Below are 18119 nucleotides of genomic sequence, written 5' to 3' on the forward strand. Positions count from 1 at the left end.
AATTCTCAGTATTGCCAAGAAGCCAAAAACATTAACAATCACTTTCTACAATATCTGCCCAAACTAACCCTTCTCCTACCTATATATCTAACACAGAGGATCCCATGCCAAGAGAAATAGGTCAGTTTTTGGCAGGGTGGGACCAACCATAAGTTACAGTACAGTAGTCAGAGGAGCGCAGCAAGGAACTTCAACCAGCACAGGCTGAACCACCTCTCAGATATAATTGGGAACTTCAAAAAAAGCTTACAGGGGGAAATGGAAATCCCCTCCTCTTCATTTGTACAGTGCATTCAGGTAAATGAAGACCAGCAACCACCATAAGGATGTGGATATACCAAAGTGCTCTGCTTAGTATACAGATGCTGTAAGTGTATAGAAAGAACAGACGTCCTATTAGGAAACTAAGCGAGCGCCGTAGAAGGTACTAAGAATTCTGGGCTCTCACTGTATATTAATCATTTCCTCTTCATACAAGTTACAGCTGGAGAGCCCAGGTCTACTGCCTCGAGATAGAGACACTCCAGATACTCCCATTTACTTATGCCATACGTCTACCCACCTGTAGGAGCTGCCTGGCCGACCCTCGCTTTTCTACATCCATCTCCAAGGAACGATTGAGGAAGTCTCGGAAGATTGGAGACAGCTTCTCAGGATTCTGCAGCTCTGGGGTGCCATTAGTAGCAATCAGATACAAAGCCTACAGATAGAGGAACCCGATGTGAGCCAAGGTGCTTGTACTGGGAAACATTGTAGCCTGTCCCGGAACCGTAAAGGCCGGGTGTACCATATAATGTGTTCTGTACATGCACTGTTGGGCTGTTCATTACAATGTTATTTCTTAATTACTAGGGGATGAATAGTTACTGTACTATACAAGTGTTACAGGCTCCTTACCAAACGCAGAAATGTAACACAACAAGAGAACAATGTATTGGTTAGTCACAAAAATCATCTTACTCAGATATACCACTTACCCTTAGAGGGTTCTCGTTGAGGTAAGGTGGTTCGCCTTCCACCATTTCAATAGCCATGATACCAAGTGACCAGATGTCTACCTTAGGACCATAAGCTTTTCTGGTCACCACCTCTGGTGCCATCCAGTATGGGGTGCCCACCATGGTGCTACGTTTGCTCTGCTCAGGGGTGATCTGAGCACAGAAGCCAAAGTCAGCTACATAAGGAGACAGGAGACACAATGAGGAATGACATCAGATGCGATATGAAGCACAGGACAGACAGAGCTATTGAACAAATCTAGAAACCCCATCATGCCAGACCCAAGGGCCAAACACTAGTGGTTCGGCAACAAGGCAGAGAATGCATTTTACACAAGACACAAATTACAAACCCCCTAAAAATAAGTCCAATTAAGGACTAAGCTAAAGGATTTCTCTCTGACACGAATACACCATTATTTTTATTGTCTGGATATTACCATACAGTAATTGGTTTTGGAATAATTGGGTAAATCTGGAACGTTATTGGCAAATCCATGATATACTTTGGAACACCGATCCATCAATCTGCACTGTTATGATTTGGTACAAATGAGCTAATGTATATCCTTATTCTTGGAAATCTATAACAAGCTCTGGAACGTAGCAATAAAAGCACGTTATTACCAGTGCTGTATGTTCCCAGCAATCTGATGGGAGGTTCCAGATCTTCACTTGATTAGAAAATGTGTTTGTGTGGTATGGGATACAACTGCTTGCCCAGGACAAGTGGAATCCTGAAGCTGAATGAAATGCTACCTAGCTAGTCAATGTTTTATCAGAATGCAGTCCCAACCGCCGAAATCCCAGCATTCTGTCCCTCTGCGGGTGTCCACGACACCCATAGAGGGAGAATGAATTAGTGTGTCGAGCGTTGCGAGGCACCTGGCCCGCTGCGTGGCAAGCCCGCAGGGGGGGGGGGATCCACGTCCCCCACCTTGTCGGGATTTTGACCGCCGGGATTCCATACCAATGCCATTTTATCACAAGGTGAATTTACTATTCCTGAGCTGTGAATGGAGGCAAAATTACATGCAGCTGAGCTGAAGCACAATTTGGATATACTGTATAACAATCAGCCAGTGTTACAAATGCCTTTAGGGTAAAAGGAATCCAAAGTACTCACTGAGTTTGACAGACCCATCCATTCCTAGGAGCACATTGTCGCTTTTAATGTCTCTGTGAATGACTTGATTGGCGTGTAAAAATTCCAATGCTTGCAAACACTAAAATCAAACAAAAACATCCTTTATATCTGGTCTGCGGATCACATGACAACTGTATTACTATTGCACGGGGATGAAGAGCGGTATTGTGCTGCTGTCTATGGGGAACTCTACTCAATAACCGGAATCTCGGGCTCTTTATTTTTGTAAGTAGTGACATCTACCAGTCCGGTTTACAAACAGAACAAAAAAATGACAGATTCTCATTTACCCCCACTGACCTTCAGTCATCAAACATATATGGTCAATAATAATATAATATACAGTAATTCATGTGGTTATACTCTTTAACAACCTTGACTCTATTCATATCTACAATATCAGAATCATACTTGCCTACTTTTGAAAACTAGTTTCAGGGAGATTATTGTTGGTAATAGAATTTTGCAAAGCGCCCCATTGAGGGGCGTGTCATGCTCCACCAAAAGGGCATGTCTGGTGCCATATATGGAGAGATTGTGAACGTGGCACCTAGAAGCTTGGATGTGTATTTTAAAATGACTTATATCCAAATGTAACAGTGTAATGTGGGCTAGGTGAAGGGAGCTTGCTAGACTAATGAGGGAGAGAGGGAGATTGCTGTTATTTCAGGGAGTCTCCTGCAGAATGCAGGAGGGTAGGCAACTATGATCAAATGACTCTTTCAAACTCAAACTCAACTGGTCCTAGGTAGATGTTCAGCAATAAACCAGCAGATGTCAGCACTCACCTCTCTACAGACAGCAGCTATCTGGGCCTCATCCATGCAGGTTTCTGTGACCACATCAGTGAGCGACCCTCCAGCTAGGTATTCCATCACCACAAACAGCTCATCTCCAACCAGGAAGCTGCACATAACACACTGTATGAGTGGCCAATGGCATACAAGGGTGTATAGGAAAAAAACAAGGCTTTTACATGTAATGAAACTCACTGGCTATCACCAGGCCATAGGATATATGTGCATAACAATATGTGACAAATAAAGGGTGCTACCTAGACACATGAATACTCCTCATATTTAGCCCACTCAGCCCAACCTCACATTTATCATACTCTCACCTGTATACTTCTCACATCTACTCTACTCTCACCTGTACTACCCACACTAACACTGCTCACATACTCTACTCTCACCTGTACTACCCACACTAACACAGCTCGCATACTCTACTCTCACCTGTACTACCCACACGAACACAGCTCGCATACTCTACTCTCACCTGTACTACCCACACTAATACTGTTCACATCTAGCCTACTCCCAATACTACACTAATACTTACCACACATACTCTACTCCCACATACTCTACTCCCACCTGTACTACCCACACACTACTCCCACCTGCACTTCTCACACATACTCTACTCCCACCTGTACTACCCACACTAATACCGCTCACACATACTCTACTCCCACCTGCGCTTCTCACACATACTCTACTCCCACCTGCACTACTCACACATACTCGACTCCCACCTGTACTACCCACACTAATAACGCTCACACATACTCTACTCTCACCTGTACTACCCACACTAACACAGCTCGCATACTCTACTCTCACCTGTACTACCCACACTAATACTGTTCACATCTAGCCTACTCCCAATACTACACTAATACTTACCACACATACTCTACTCCCACCTGCACTACTCACACATACTCTACTCCCACCTGTACTACCCACACACTCTACTCCCACCTGCACTTCTCACACATACTCTACTCCCACCTGCACTTCTCACACATACTCTACTCCCACCTGCACTTCTCACACATACTCTACTCCCACCTGTACTACCCACACTAATACCGCTCACACATACTCTACTCCCACCTGCGCTTCTCACACATACTCTACTCCCACCTGCACTACTCACACATATTCTACTCCCACCTGTACTACCCACACTAATAACGCTCACACATACTCTACTCCCACCTGCACTACCCACACTACCACTGCTCACATACTCTACTCTCACCTGTACTACCCACACTAATACTGTTCACATCTAGCCTACTCCCAATAGTACACTAATACTTACCACACATACTCTACTCCCCCCTGTACTACCCACACTAACACTGCTCACACACTCTACTCCCACCTGCACTACTCACACATACTCTACTCCCACCTGTACTACTCACACATACTCTACTCCCACCTGTACTACCCACACTAACATTGTTCACATCTACCCTACTCCCAATAGTACACTAATACTTACCACACATACTCTACTCCCACCTGTACTACCCACACTAATACGCCTCACATTTAACTCCACTCTCACATGTACTCCACCCACTAATATTCCTCACTCCTACGCAACTCCCACCTGTACTACCCAAACTAATATCTCACACCAACCCTTCTCTCACCTGTAATACCCACACTAATACCGCGCACACCTACCCTACTCTGTACTACCCAAACTAATACATCTCACACCTACCCTACTCTACTCTACTCCCCTCACTTATACACCTCACGCGTACACAATCCAAACCAATATTCTTCACATTTAACCTACTCCCATCTGTATTGGCAACACTAATACTCCCCATTTGATCCACTGTCACCTGTACTACCCACACCGACCCTACTCCCCCCAATACTACACGGACATTTTTAAGTCTCTATTTTATATGTATGCTTTATGTACTGCAGTGATAATATAATGACAATATCACTCATGTTCCTGTCCAATGCTTCTCACATGCATACCACCATATTAACAAGTCAAGTGGTGAAAAAAAATATTTATGCAAAAGACAAAACACCTAATCTGACCAAGGCAACCATATACTATAGGCCACTACAGTTTCCACAGTATAACAAACTTCACTCACAGCAAACACAGACAGAGATAGCAATCATCCTCACTCCTACGTCTTAGCAACTATAGTCAGAAGTGACTCTGCTGACAATACAACCAAGCAAGGATTTAGTTCTATCCCTATACAATAAAGGGATATTAGATGCCACCTTTATTCCACAACCTGCGTAACATTCTTCTGGCTGTGTTGCCAATGGCTCAGTCAGTGATTTCCACACCTGTGGGAAAGTACCATTATCCCATCACCAATCCTCTCCCCACACACATTGCTGCGTCACCACGGAACTCCTACTCTTCCAGCAAAGGTACATAACCCATAATCCTTTCCCAGCATTATGTCACTATTGCCCTGCATATCCCACCACCCATGTTAGCAATAGGAATTTCTGTGCTACCTGTCTACGAAGTTCACAATATTGGGGTTCTTCAGCTCTTTCATCACCAGGATCTCATTTATTATCAGCTCTTTCTTGGGCTGCTTCTGTAGATTAATTTGTTTAATTGCAACCTGTAGAAAAGGAAACACATGGATGAGGTTACTAGTATATCTTTACCTTGAGTGATGCAACAGGACTAGGACCTATTTCTATATACAAACATCACACTCAATGAGGTCACACTCTTGGACAATTATTCCACATTGTTACTTGAAATAAAACAAAGTCTGTATAAAATTGTCATTGTCATGTATGCTGCGGTAAGTCCTAAACCAGTGGCAGGAAACCAGTAAAGGTGCCCCCATACACTGCTGCGATGTCTCACAGTAGTGTACGAACACCTGATACGCTGCGAGACTCCCGGGACCTAAAATTTGTTGTGACGGATCGCATGCGTCCCTGCTCCCTGCCCTTCTCGCCGCCATGAGGGAGGTCCAAAGTCGGGTGGTCGGTCGCCAGCAGGTCTGACCACCCGACACAGTTCCGATACGCACAGGACCATCATTGGACCTGAGGGGACATCAAACTGACCTGATTTGGGCCGATTTGATGGCCCGATTTGTCAGAATCATCCCAAATCGGGTCAGTGTATGGGGGCCTTAACTGATACACTCCAGGGGCCACATTGGGAGATCTTTCAAAAGGGCTGCGCATTAATGGTAACCTCAGTAAGATGGTAAAACAAATGACTGAAGTAAATCCACACCTAACTGTAATATCAGCAAGGGATCTGGGCAGGGCAAACAAATCTAATAATGATGCAGCAATGACCTGGAGGCTGCAGGCAACGGCTCGGAGGGTAGAATGTAACCATAGGGCTGACTGTTGGCCATCACTCATCAAAGTGTTCAGAGGAATATGGGCAAAGCATTTTACAGACACGCTTCTGTACGTAGGCACTGGCAGGTTACTCTTCTCCTATATTATGGAACATCAAGTTACTAATGATACAATTGGCCGAGGCACAGGGTGAACAGGCATACTAGGCTTCCCCTGTAACCCTGCTAAAGCTGTATCAGCTACATTTAGTATTATTTGCTGAATAGACCGTATAAGTCCAAGATACATAAAATGACACATGGGCACAAAAGGTAGGCATTTCATTCACACACGTTCTAAACACAACAACTGTATATTACAGGGCACTGGGGAGAGATAACTGCTATACAAGCTACAGGGCAGGGAGGCTACTGTGAGACCGGGTGTAGTCAAAGGGTTATTCCTCAACTGGGTATGTGCTCATTAGGTCAACAGGTCTTCACATAAAAAAGCTCGACACGGAAAAAGGTTGACGTGAGTTGTCGTGATAGTTTTTTGTTTTTTTAAATCAACTTGTTCATACCATCCCTGTGGGCACAGAGGGAGAATAAAACCTCGTGCCGAGCGCAGCGAGCCATGCCAAGGGGACACGGTAACACTTATATGTGTCCATGTCCACCTATGAGACCATAGACACTAAAAATCCTAAAATCGCATGCCAACAATTTGACCCTGTTGACCTTAGACAGGTCGACATTTTTTGTGTGTCGTCCTACCGGCGATCAACCAAAAGCACTCGACCTAATGACGGTCAACCTAGACGCTGCCGAGCTAATGACCCAAAGCCCCTCAACTGTGCTCGCTAATGAATCCTAATAATGTAACACTGTTACTGAAGACATCAATCATTCAGAAGCCCCATAACGCACTATTCTGCAACACGCAAGCATGTTATTATTAACACAGCAATATAAGAACTGCAAAGTGCGTATAAAGTAACTAATGTAACCCTAACAAAAGGAGGTTTGGTCGGTGCGGGACACTGTAGATGACTGGCAGTGCCAGAGCGTATAACAAATGCTTTATGTATAGAGACTGAGTAACAACAGTTCACAGGATCTACTTTGGGGAATTGGCTTTGGGTGTACGGTAGTTTTTGAGGAGCCTAGGTCAGCTAACCAAAGCACCACCTACCTTTACAAACCACTGTAATTAAAAAGTGGAATCTAATATCCAGTGCCCAGTTGATAATTTGCCTGTATCACATAATTCAATAACATTCTTCATATTACAAATGAATGGTTTAATCACAAAGACAAAAGGGGACTATGTGGTGAGTGCAGTTCAGTATGGGATTATTCACTCAGTGCATCCGGAAAGTATTCATAGCACTTAACTTTTTCCACATTTTGTTAGGTTGCAGCCTTATTCCAAAATGGAATAAATTCATTTTTTTTCTCTCAGATTCCACACACCATACTCCATAATTACAATGTGAAAAAGTTTTTGGGAGATTTTTGCTAATTTATTAAAAATAAAAACTAAGAAATCACATGTACATACCTATTCACAGGCCACACTTGGCACACTTATCTTTGGGCAGTTTTGCCCATTCATCTTTGCAGCACCTCCCAAGCTCCATCAGATTGGATGGGAAGAGTCGGTGCACAGCCATTTTCAAATCACTCCAGAGATGTTCAATCGGATTCAAGTCAGGGCTCTGGCTGGGCCACACAAGGACATTCACAGAGTTCTCCTGAAGCCATTTCTTTGACATCTTAGCTGTGTGCTTACGGTCGTCATCCTGCTGAAAGATGAACCCCAGTCTGAGGTCAAGAGCGCTCTGGATCAGGTTTTCATCCAGGATGTCTTCCCTCTATCCAGAATAGTATCCCAGGTCCTGCTGCTGAAAAACATCCCCACAGCATAATACTGCCACCACCATGCTTCACTGTAGGGATGGTATTGGCCTGGTGATGAGTGGTGTCTGGTTTCCTCCAAACAGGACGCCTGGCATTTATGCCAGAGTTCAATCTTTGACTCATCAGGCCACAGAATTTTGTTTCTCATGGTCTGAGTGTCCCTCAGGTGCATTTTGGCAATCTCCATATGGGGCTGCCATGTGCTTTTTACTAAGGAGTGGCTTCCGTCTGGCCACTCGACCATACAGGTGATTGGAGGATTGCCACAGAGATACTTGTCCTGCTGGAAGGTTCTCCTCTCTCCACAGAGGAATGCTGTAGCTCTGGCAGAGTGACCATCGGGTTCTTGGTCACCTCCCTAACTAGGATCCTTCTCCCCGATCCCTAAGATCGCCGAGCAGCGATTCCATTTACGGATGATGGAGGCCACTGTGCTCATTGAGACCGTCAAAGCAGCAGATATTTTTCTGTATCCTTCCCCAGATTTGTGCCGAGACAATCCTGTCTTGGAATTCTACAGACAATTCCTTTGCATTCATAGTTGGTTTGTGCTGTGACATGCACTGTCAAGTGAGGGACCTTATATAGACAGGTGTGTGCCGTTCCAAATCATGTCCAATCAACTGAACTTACCACAGATGGACTCCAATTAAGCTGTAGGAACATCTCAGGGATGATCAGTGGAAACAGGATGCACCTGAGCTCAATTTTGAGCTTCATGGCAAAGGCTGTATGCACATGTGATTTTTTTTATTCTTTTTACGTTTAATAAATTAGCAAAAATCTCCCAAATTTTTTTTTTCACATGGTCATTATGGGGTATTGTGTGTAGAAGTTTGAGGGAAAATTAATGTATTCCATTTTGGAAAAAGGCTGTAACATAAAAAAAAATCTGAAAAAGTGAAGCGCTGTGAATACTTTCCAAATGCACTGTAACCTACAGTAAGAAGTTTAAATGTAACAGAAGAATCAGAATGTAATGTATAAATGTAAAGACTAGAATCAGGCAGCAAAGGTTACACAAACATATTCTGCATTTATTAGAACAATAATGTTATTAATCATAAATCTTACCTCTTGACCAGTGGCTACATCAATAGCAGTGAAGACGGTCCCAGAGGCACTGAAAATAATACAGTGCATTAGTTACATTTCATTCATAATGAAACAATAAACATATTCGTAAAAGATGACACTGGAAAGATAACTTCCACCAGAGCTCATGAGGAAAACATTTACCAGTGTCTAATATTTCAAAATGCGATGTATAAGATTATTGCCATCCAATAAGGACAAAGCATATCTACGGGTACCATCCTCTCTGGGTATACATGTTCTAGCCAACTCAACCTTCAGCTTGCAGAACTCATCTGCGGCAGACAAGCCGCTGTATACAGGCTTCTATGTAGGCAACCTAAATGGGGAGGTCACTATTTGGGTAACGGGATTTTCTGAACTATATACTTACAGCACTGTTTTCTCACAGTAATCATACGCAGTGGCCAATCGGGTAGTGCATAGACTGTGTGTACCCAGAATTTTAAATTAAAATGTATATTTCTGTTCCTGGGAAAAATCTATAATTTCTATTTTAGAATATAATATCCAAAGTCCTGTATAATGAATACTCTATAATAAAAGGATAGAGGTGAGGAGCAGTGCTAAGTGTTTTGGGCACCAATGGGCATGGCCACTAGATGGCACCTGAAAGAGCAATTCAAGTGTTGCTCCTTTCAGGCACACACAGCCGCTGACATTACGGTTATAATGTTTGATCATTTTACAAGACTGGTAACTGGTTACATAATAAAAAAAAAAATCACAACAAAAAAGTTAGGTAAAGTCTGATTGGTTGTTCAGGGTTACAGCACTCTTTTCATAGTGTTACCAGTGTGCAAATTTGTACAACCATTCCCCATTTTTTTTTTTTTGACAGACTGGTCAATAGGGCGGAGTGAAAAAGTTGAAATTGAGATATTCAAAATCAGCTAGTGTGGAAAAGTTGTGACTTGAACCTGAATAAGAAAAGTGCAAAAGCGTTTTGCTCTAAGTCAATATCTTCTGTTCCGGCAAGACACCTAAAGTTTTGATTTTTAGATGAAAATGACAAAACGTAAGAGGCTCTGATCTTGTTAAAATTATGTCAGGACATCTTTGAGTGGTTCATTAAAGTAGCATAGTAAAGAAAAAAAAACGAGCTTGTCCTAGTGCAAAGTTACTGACTTTGGCGGGAGAAAAAAAAAATCTCTGATAACTGACCCATTTTCATGGTCACAATTGTGAATATTGTGGGGTTTCACCCGAAAGGCATATTCTGACAAAACAGATCTGACTTTAAAACAAGTGCAAATTGTTGAATCCATGGTCGTTTTTCGTCAATCCGCGGCCGTTTTCACCAACACACCCATTTTACAACAGCCGGAACACTGAATTCCACCTGTCGAGGTACAGTTGACCCGAGTGAAAAAGGCCCAGGATTCCGAATGTCCGATGTTCCAACAGTCGGAATTCTGGATTGAATACCCCCAAAGGATTTCAGGATCATAAACCATGGCTGCCTTGACTCTACTTCATGGAAGACATAGAACGCTATTAGAAATAATAAATGAATACTCACCCTTGTCCAATCTTTTCATACCGGGTGTATTTCTTCTTGGGATCACCTATGCTTACTATAGTTCCTGTAGAGAAATGCAGCCAACCAGTGAGAAACGCGTTGCTTACACTCCACGTTCCCATTCATATTAATGGAATGCAGTTACAAAAGACCCAAAGCTTTCAGACGACAAGAAAACTCCTCAGGGAGAGAGAGTGCAACATTCGCTACAATCTGAACTCTAATTATATTCATATTAACGCACCTGCTCTCTGTCATCTGGAAAGGCAGAGCGCTAGACATGTCTGACTGGTGCTAAATTCCACCTCAGATGCACAAGATTAACTGAGTTTATGGCTGATAGAAATTAACATGTGGAATCGCTAAAGATTATATACACCAGTGTTTTTCAACCACTTTGCCATGGTACACTAGTGTGCCTTGAGCTGTTCTCAAATGTGCCCCCAGATCTAGAGATGCCCAAACCAGTTTACAGCCACCACCAGTTAAACTGTTATTTACTGGTCTCTTCTTTTCATGTAAAGGGCCAATGTATTTTATTTTTACATGTTGGGACCAGTGTGATTGTTTTTAATGTGTTTTGCCCTGCGGTGATCTCATGGTGTACCTTGGGAATTTTGAAATATTATTTAGTGTGCCGCAAGGTAAAAAGGTTGAAAATCACTGATATACACAGTTAAAGGACAATATCCAAATACCAATTGGGAGGTAACAAGGTCAAAAATAATTAAGATGGAACACAATCTGGGCGAATACAAGATTTCTCGTAGCAGACAAAGACGTGATTGACATAACTTACGAAGTTTATCCATGATCTCTTCATCACTCATCTTGGTCTTCTTCTTCTGCCTGTCTCCACCCTTTCCTGCACTATCCGCATCACTAGCGGGTGGAGGTATTGGGTCAATCACGGATCGTGTGTACATCTGTGAAGAGAAGACGGGACACACACAGGATTATAAAGGACTCCTCTCTAATTAGAAGTATACAGTATTTTACCAGAACCTGCGCTGCTCTGGTGAATGCTGTTGACATGTGTCAGACACCGGCATCGAAAAAAGACTATACTCAAGACACAAGCAACACCCCCATACCCCCCCCCCAATCCTCCATACACCCCTTGTACACAGCCTTAAGATCCCGCAAACAGTCGTAAAGTCTGTGAAAGTGCGGCATATAACCCAACACATGACCCATATGATTCTCACCATGGCCCTAACTGTGCAGAGTTTGTATATTCTCCCCGTGCTTGTGTGGGTTTCCTCCGGGTACTCCAGTTTCCCTCCCACACTCCCAAAAATATACACGTAGGTTAAATCGGCTCCCAACAAAATTAACCCTAGCATGAATGTGTGTGTATATGGTTGGGAATATGGTAGGGAATATAGATTGTAAGCTCTACTGGGACAGGAACAGATGCAAATGTTCAAATATTTTCTGTTAAGTGCTGCAGAATATGCGCGCTCTATATAATATATAAATGACTGGTAATAAATATGAGGGAGTTATGCCAAATAGAATCAACACCATACAGATGGGGCTGGCGATAGAATCGCAAAGACTAGACTGGCTACATCTGTATCTTTAGGAGCATTTACATGAACACAAAAATGATCTGGTCAGATAGTTTCTTACCGATTTTGTATGTTCAGGTCGCGGAGCAATAATTGGAGGAGTCGGATCATCTTCATCATCATCTGCTGCTGTCCTTGTAGGTTCAGAACCTTTTGAATTTGCCTATAAAAAGCAGCATATACATGGTTACGTCTACGTTCACTGAGGGACGGGAAAGCTTCAACTGAAAGACAATGAGGGCAGAACGCTACTTACAGCCTGCGATGCACCAGAAGAGAGGCCATCTTTATCTAAATAGGAGACAGGAAAAATAATTGCATGGAAGACAGTGTGAATGCCAATTGCAAACTTCTAACGCTGAGAACAGGTCTGGAGTTGTCATTTACAGCAGGAAATCTGCCCTAACCTCTCTTATGTGCGTACTATGAGACAAACTGCTACGGGTAGCAGAACAGGCACATATACAATCTGTCATGTCCCATATGTAGCACATAAGAGAGATGTATATTGTCAGTCGTTACATTCCAGTCAGTTGGACACAGAGCTTGTGCTAGAGGCACAAGTAGGGGTGTGAGCAAATGGAATGCCATTTAATTAGCTGACAGGAGAGAACATTTAAATTACAAACATTATAAGCCACCAGATAAAAGTGATACACTAGTATAGGGGGAACATACTAGGGTTATGGTGTGTACACACGGCAGGATATGCCGTGAGATGCGAGTCCCGATACGATCAGATCGTATCGGAACTCGCATAGCACGGCATGCATGCAGAGGGACAATTTGGACTATATAGTGCAGATCTGCACTATATAGTCTTGCCTGCCCTCTCTATTTCACTGCCGATTTGTGCTCACACGCATCGGCAGCGCATCGGGCTCGCAAACCCTAAAAAAGCATGCGATATCGCTTCCGATGTTCACTATATCAGCAACATCGGAAGCCATATCGCCCCATGTGTACACACTATAAGCTAGGAGTGCCTTGGTCAGATCTCACTAGACGACTGCATGGATTCTGCATAGGGTTATAAGACTTACCAGGTGCAGAGAAACTAAGGTACTTCTGTCTGGCGGTGTCCGTTGAGTCATAGAACTTCAGCACATCCAGCACAGCCTGTGGGTTCTTCTTCTGCTCAAGTTTGGTGATATTTGAAGTCTGTAGTAACCGTGCCCACTGTTCCGGCATACCCTATAAATACACAGCCGGAACATGTACTTACTACATCCTCTAGTCCAGGTTACAATAACATGTTGACATCATTGTTATCTGCTTAGCAGAAGGACTATATTCAGAGCATTTCATAAGCTGCTGAGGTCATCCTCTAAAGCAATACACATTATAAGAATACACTGTATGTCCAATCTTTCTGGTTGGAACAAAAACCAGGTAATATATGGGCGCAAATGACAATTAACTATTTGCTTCCAAACACTGGAAAACAGAAATTAAAAAAAAAAAAGTCGTTCAGATAAAATAATAATTTTATTTATATAGCACAATTTCTCAAAGAGGAAGCAAGGCCCATAACAGATAGATGGAGCATAATATGGTACAGAAACAAGTTCAAAAAAACGTTTCATAAAATACAGACGGCATGGAGATACTTAAGGAACAACTAATGAAACGCTGAGGAAACCGTAAAGAATTTATTGAAATTTTGAGGGATTCGAGTTGGGGTCTCTGGAACTGTGTGGGGCAGTAAGTTCCATAGGGTCGGAGCTGCATGGCTATAAGCTCAACAAGCAGAGGAGTTGGGAGAGTTTCTAGTTATGTAGGGTACACACCACGACGACCCGCTCACGATGCACATCGTGAGCGGGTCGTCAGTGTCTCATCCGACCCGCTCACGGTGACGCGGGGGGGCACGACCCGCTCACGATGTGCACCGTGAGCGGGTCCGATCCGATGGCGACCCGCACCCGGCTGTATGGTCGTTCTTTAGATCCTACCTGCAGCAGGTAGGATCTGAATAACGACCGACCCGCGGGGCCGCGCATCGGATCGGGATCGGACCAGAACAGGGAAAAAAGGGCCCAATCTACATCCAATTGGTCGGAATTGGATCTAGATTGAGGGGATCGGGCCCTAGTCGTCCTGGTGTGTACCCAGCCTTACTGCTTAGAGACCTCCATGTACATATCGCAGTGATCGGGAGGGACAGTATGGAATCAGAAGATGCTTCGGGTACCTTGGGCCCTGGTCATGTGGGGCTGTACCAGCTGTAATTGCATTTCTTTGGCTAATCGAGAAGATACAAATGCATGTATGACATGGCAGATCTTCTGATGGAATGAAGTTTTTGATTCTGGATATGTTCCTCAGATGATAGAATGAGGATTTATTTGTGACTGATATCTGATGTTTGATTTAACCAAATTATCCAAATGACCACTCTGCCCATTTTCTGGATTTTGGGAGCAAATGCTTGATGTCATTTGCTCCCATACATTACCAGATTTTGGTTCCATCCAAAAAGGATTAGACAGATAAAACTATAGTGTGTATCCAGCATTAGACTCCTTATGTGGGAAACTACCACACTGATTATAATGCAAACCAATGCAAAGCAAACATTTTTGCTTCACACATAATATTGCAGCAATGTTATTACTCAGGATTCTAGGTATGACATAGAATAAAGCAATTTAAGAGAACTTGGCCTCAAGCAAAGAAATCATCAAGGTAGATTTATTGTCAGTAGGGACACCCAGGCTTTTTCCTGCTCAGTTTAAAAAGATAAACCGCAGGATAACAGTTCACTGTCAGCAACACTCAGTGGTTTGGCATTAACCCCTGCCAGCGCCAGTGGGTCCTGCTAGAGAGGGTACACACAGATAAATAGAAGCAATCTTCTCATAACAAGACACAGATCCTATGAACTGCAATATTACTATTATCTGTGTTGTGGCATTCTGGGGCAACGCACATGGTTGCATGTGATGCTTTTGGCAAACACTAGGTATCACAACCAATCCCCTTTGTATATACAGGTACTTCAGTGCATAGGCCGGCGTTTAAGGTGTTGATTTTTCTTATGACGCTGAATACAGCCCTTGGGAAGGATAATAAAAGCACTGGCACAATTACAATAATAATATACACATATTAGATGATGTGATCAATGGAAGTGTTTTAGAATAGCATCCATTAGGTAATATTAATATTAGCCATGAAATATGTCTGAAATCCATTGTAATGTTGGTAATAAAGTGCATTACATGATTGGTGTGAAGGATACCTGGTTCTTCCACGTGGTTGTCACATGTCACACTTACCGTGAACTCTCCAGTCACTGCATCGAAGCCCACGTGTATAGTGTGTTCAAAGTCAGAGGGAGGAGAGATCTCAGGGCGCTCTTTCTTCTTACCCACTGTCCAAAGACAAAAGTTCATGAAACTAATTCAATTATTTCCTTATGTTAAACAGGTCTCCCAATTCACTTAGACACTGCCAATAATGTAACATATTAAATGCAAGAATTCTTAAACAATAAAGCTATATAGTCTAACTTGGGTGATTTAACTTTGGTTAGGTTAGACCAAACTCACAGGCACCCTCCACAGTGGCACCTCACTTAACAGAGGACAATAACAACAACAAAGGGGCCCAGATTCCTATACCCATACATTTCTTGTACCTTTATATTGCCCTCACACACATCTGTTAGTAGCTATCATGACAAAGCGCTACTTCTTTCCCATATGTAGGAATCTCATGCTGCCAGTTTGAATCAAGACATTGGGATTAATAATGTGTAGGTTAAATGGTGCACAGTGCACTTGATAGATTACATGTCCCAAAATGTAAGCAGCTCCTTTGCCAAGGAGAGCCATTATTAGTCTGTGTTCTATTGGCACATAAGTAACTGTTACGTTTTAAGGTTTACTTTGTAAAGAGGCCAGAAGTATTCTGCTGCCTAAAGCAGAGAACACTTGTCTGTCCCAGAGGGGTGGCCTTATAGAGAGGGCTTAACTTCAGTTGAGTGAGGTACCAATAAAACAATGTACAAAAGTATATAAGCCAGGTATTAACCCGAAAGTCTCTGTAACAAGAAAGGACAGGTTTCCAGTTATACATGTTTAACTGCAGCTAACAAGAGGATTGTTGTTTTCTATATGGCACACAAAGGGGTATCCAATTACCCGCCCAAAATTACTGCAGGTAATGGTCTCACCGGGGGCTATCCAATTAGCCCCAATTACAGGGGCAGGGGCCGTGGCTTATCGGGGATTTTGTTTCAACAGCCTCAGGTAGGGAAAATTAAATCCCCAAAGCAGCCCCCGCTGTGGCCGGTGAAAACGCTTAGGTTTCAATTGACCTGTGTGTTTTCCTGATTTTGTGGGATTCCCACCATGTTATCACAGTGTATTTATTCATGCCACTTGCCAAATTCATAAAAGCTGCAGGGAAAATAGTGTTAGGGATCTGGAGGCGTGCTATGACAGTATGAAGCATGAAGTGGCGTGTTGCTAGAGCTGCCATCCTGATTTGTTTGAATGCAGTGTGTATGTTGCATCTCCTGCGTTCATCATAGCGTACTCTTAAAACGATGGTGATGACAGCTGAGTTTGCAGACAGAGCTGCTTTGGCTGCATCCACAAAAGGTGCGACTTTGTCTCCATGTCCGCAGTGAGTTGGTGATGGAGCACCACAGCTCTTCCCTGTGAGCCTCCCATACCAGAGGTCGCATATGAACTGTGCTAATGGCTCCAGAAGTATATCAGCTGTCTGCATCTACAAGAGGACAGGCAGTGAGATACTGCCGACAAACCGACCTTCCAGGCCCCATCTTCATACCATGTTTGTTTTATGTATTAAGTTCATGAATAATAGGAGAACTGAGAAATGTATTCGGAGAGGATATTACCATTAATAAGAGGACTTTGTTATCGAACTATAATCTATTACAGGGGTTCCCAAAATGTTTCAGTTCAAGGCACCCTTTGGATCTCTAAGATTCTTTCAAGGCACCCTTAAGCCAAAACAATAACCGATCTGTCCCTTTTATAAAGTAGTTGGGTCAAAATAATGAGATCAGTATTTAGATCAGGAAAAAAAATACTTATTATAAGTTAACTTGTTTGCAAAAAAGGATGGTTGGGAGGGTTACAGCAACTAGCACTCCAAACACTGCCAAACATTGCCGGCCGTGCATTACTGGCGGTATTTGGAGTGGCAGTTGGCGAAAGTCTATCTGAATTTTGGACTGCACTACAGCCACCCTTCTGGCGTTGCCACTGATGAAGCATGGAGGTAGAGAGAGTGGATATATAGATAGATGGAGAACAGAGAGGGAGAATGGGGAACAGAGGGAGAGAGAGACAGAAAATGAGAGAGAGATGGAGAGCAGAAAGAGAGATGGGGAACAGAGAGAGAAAGAGAGATGGGGAACAGAGAGAGAGAGAAATGGAGAACAGAGGGAGAAAGAAGGTGAGACTGTGAGGGTACTGTCTGGCACAGATGGACAGCTCCCTGTTTATTATGGCTTGCTGGGGGCACAGTCCCAGGTGCTCTCCCCCTAAATACGCCCCTGACAGGTTCCCGAGAAAGTCGTCCCGGGTAGGTTACCCCCACCCTGTTACCAGCTGATTTTGCACATCCTGTCTGCATTCCCCCTGCCGTCGACTATCTCCACTCACTGCCCGACTTGCTCACACCGCAGGGGAAAAAGACAGGAGGCTGAAAGGCATCGAGGTAGGCACCCCTGTGACAGCACTGCGGCGCCCAGTTTGGGAGCCAATGGTCT

General features: G+C 43.4%; 1 protein-coding gene across 1 annotated transcript in view; it reads right to left on the minus strand.

Moving 5' to 3' along the window:
* PAK2 (p21 (RAC1) activated kinase 2) overlaps positions 1 to 18119 on the minus strand; it is a 52333-nt gene that overhangs the window by 3701 nt on the left and 30513 nt on the right. The window contains exons 3-14 of the mRNA XM_083178377.1: positions 15649 to 15743; positions 13411 to 13561; positions 12624 to 12658; positions 12429 to 12530; positions 11593 to 11719; positions 10794 to 10857; positions 9251 to 9299; positions 5454 to 5566; positions 2934 to 3051; positions 2125 to 2224; positions 978 to 1174; positions 563 to 700 (exon numbers count right to left, since the gene is read on the minus strand). Coding sequence (XP_083034503.1) covers positions 563 to 700; positions 978 to 1174; positions 2125 to 2224; positions 2934 to 3051; positions 5454 to 5566; positions 9251 to 9299; positions 10794 to 10857; positions 11593 to 11719; positions 12429 to 12530; positions 12624 to 12658; positions 13411 to 13561; positions 15649 to 15743 — 1289 coding nt within the window. The remainder of the gene's footprint in view (positions 1 to 562; positions 701 to 977; positions 1175 to 2124; positions 2225 to 2933; positions 3052 to 5453; positions 5567 to 9250; positions 9300 to 10793; positions 10858 to 11592; positions 11720 to 12428; positions 12531 to 12623; positions 12659 to 13410; positions 13562 to 15648; positions 15744 to 18119) is intronic.

Source organism: Crinia signifera, chromosome 3 (genome assembly GCF_055691185.1).
Source record: "Crinia signifera chromosome 3, ASM5569118v1, whole genome shotgun sequence".
Taxonomy (NCBI): domain Eukaryota; kingdom Metazoa; phylum Chordata; class Amphibia; order Anura; family Myobatrachidae; genus Crinia; species Crinia signifera.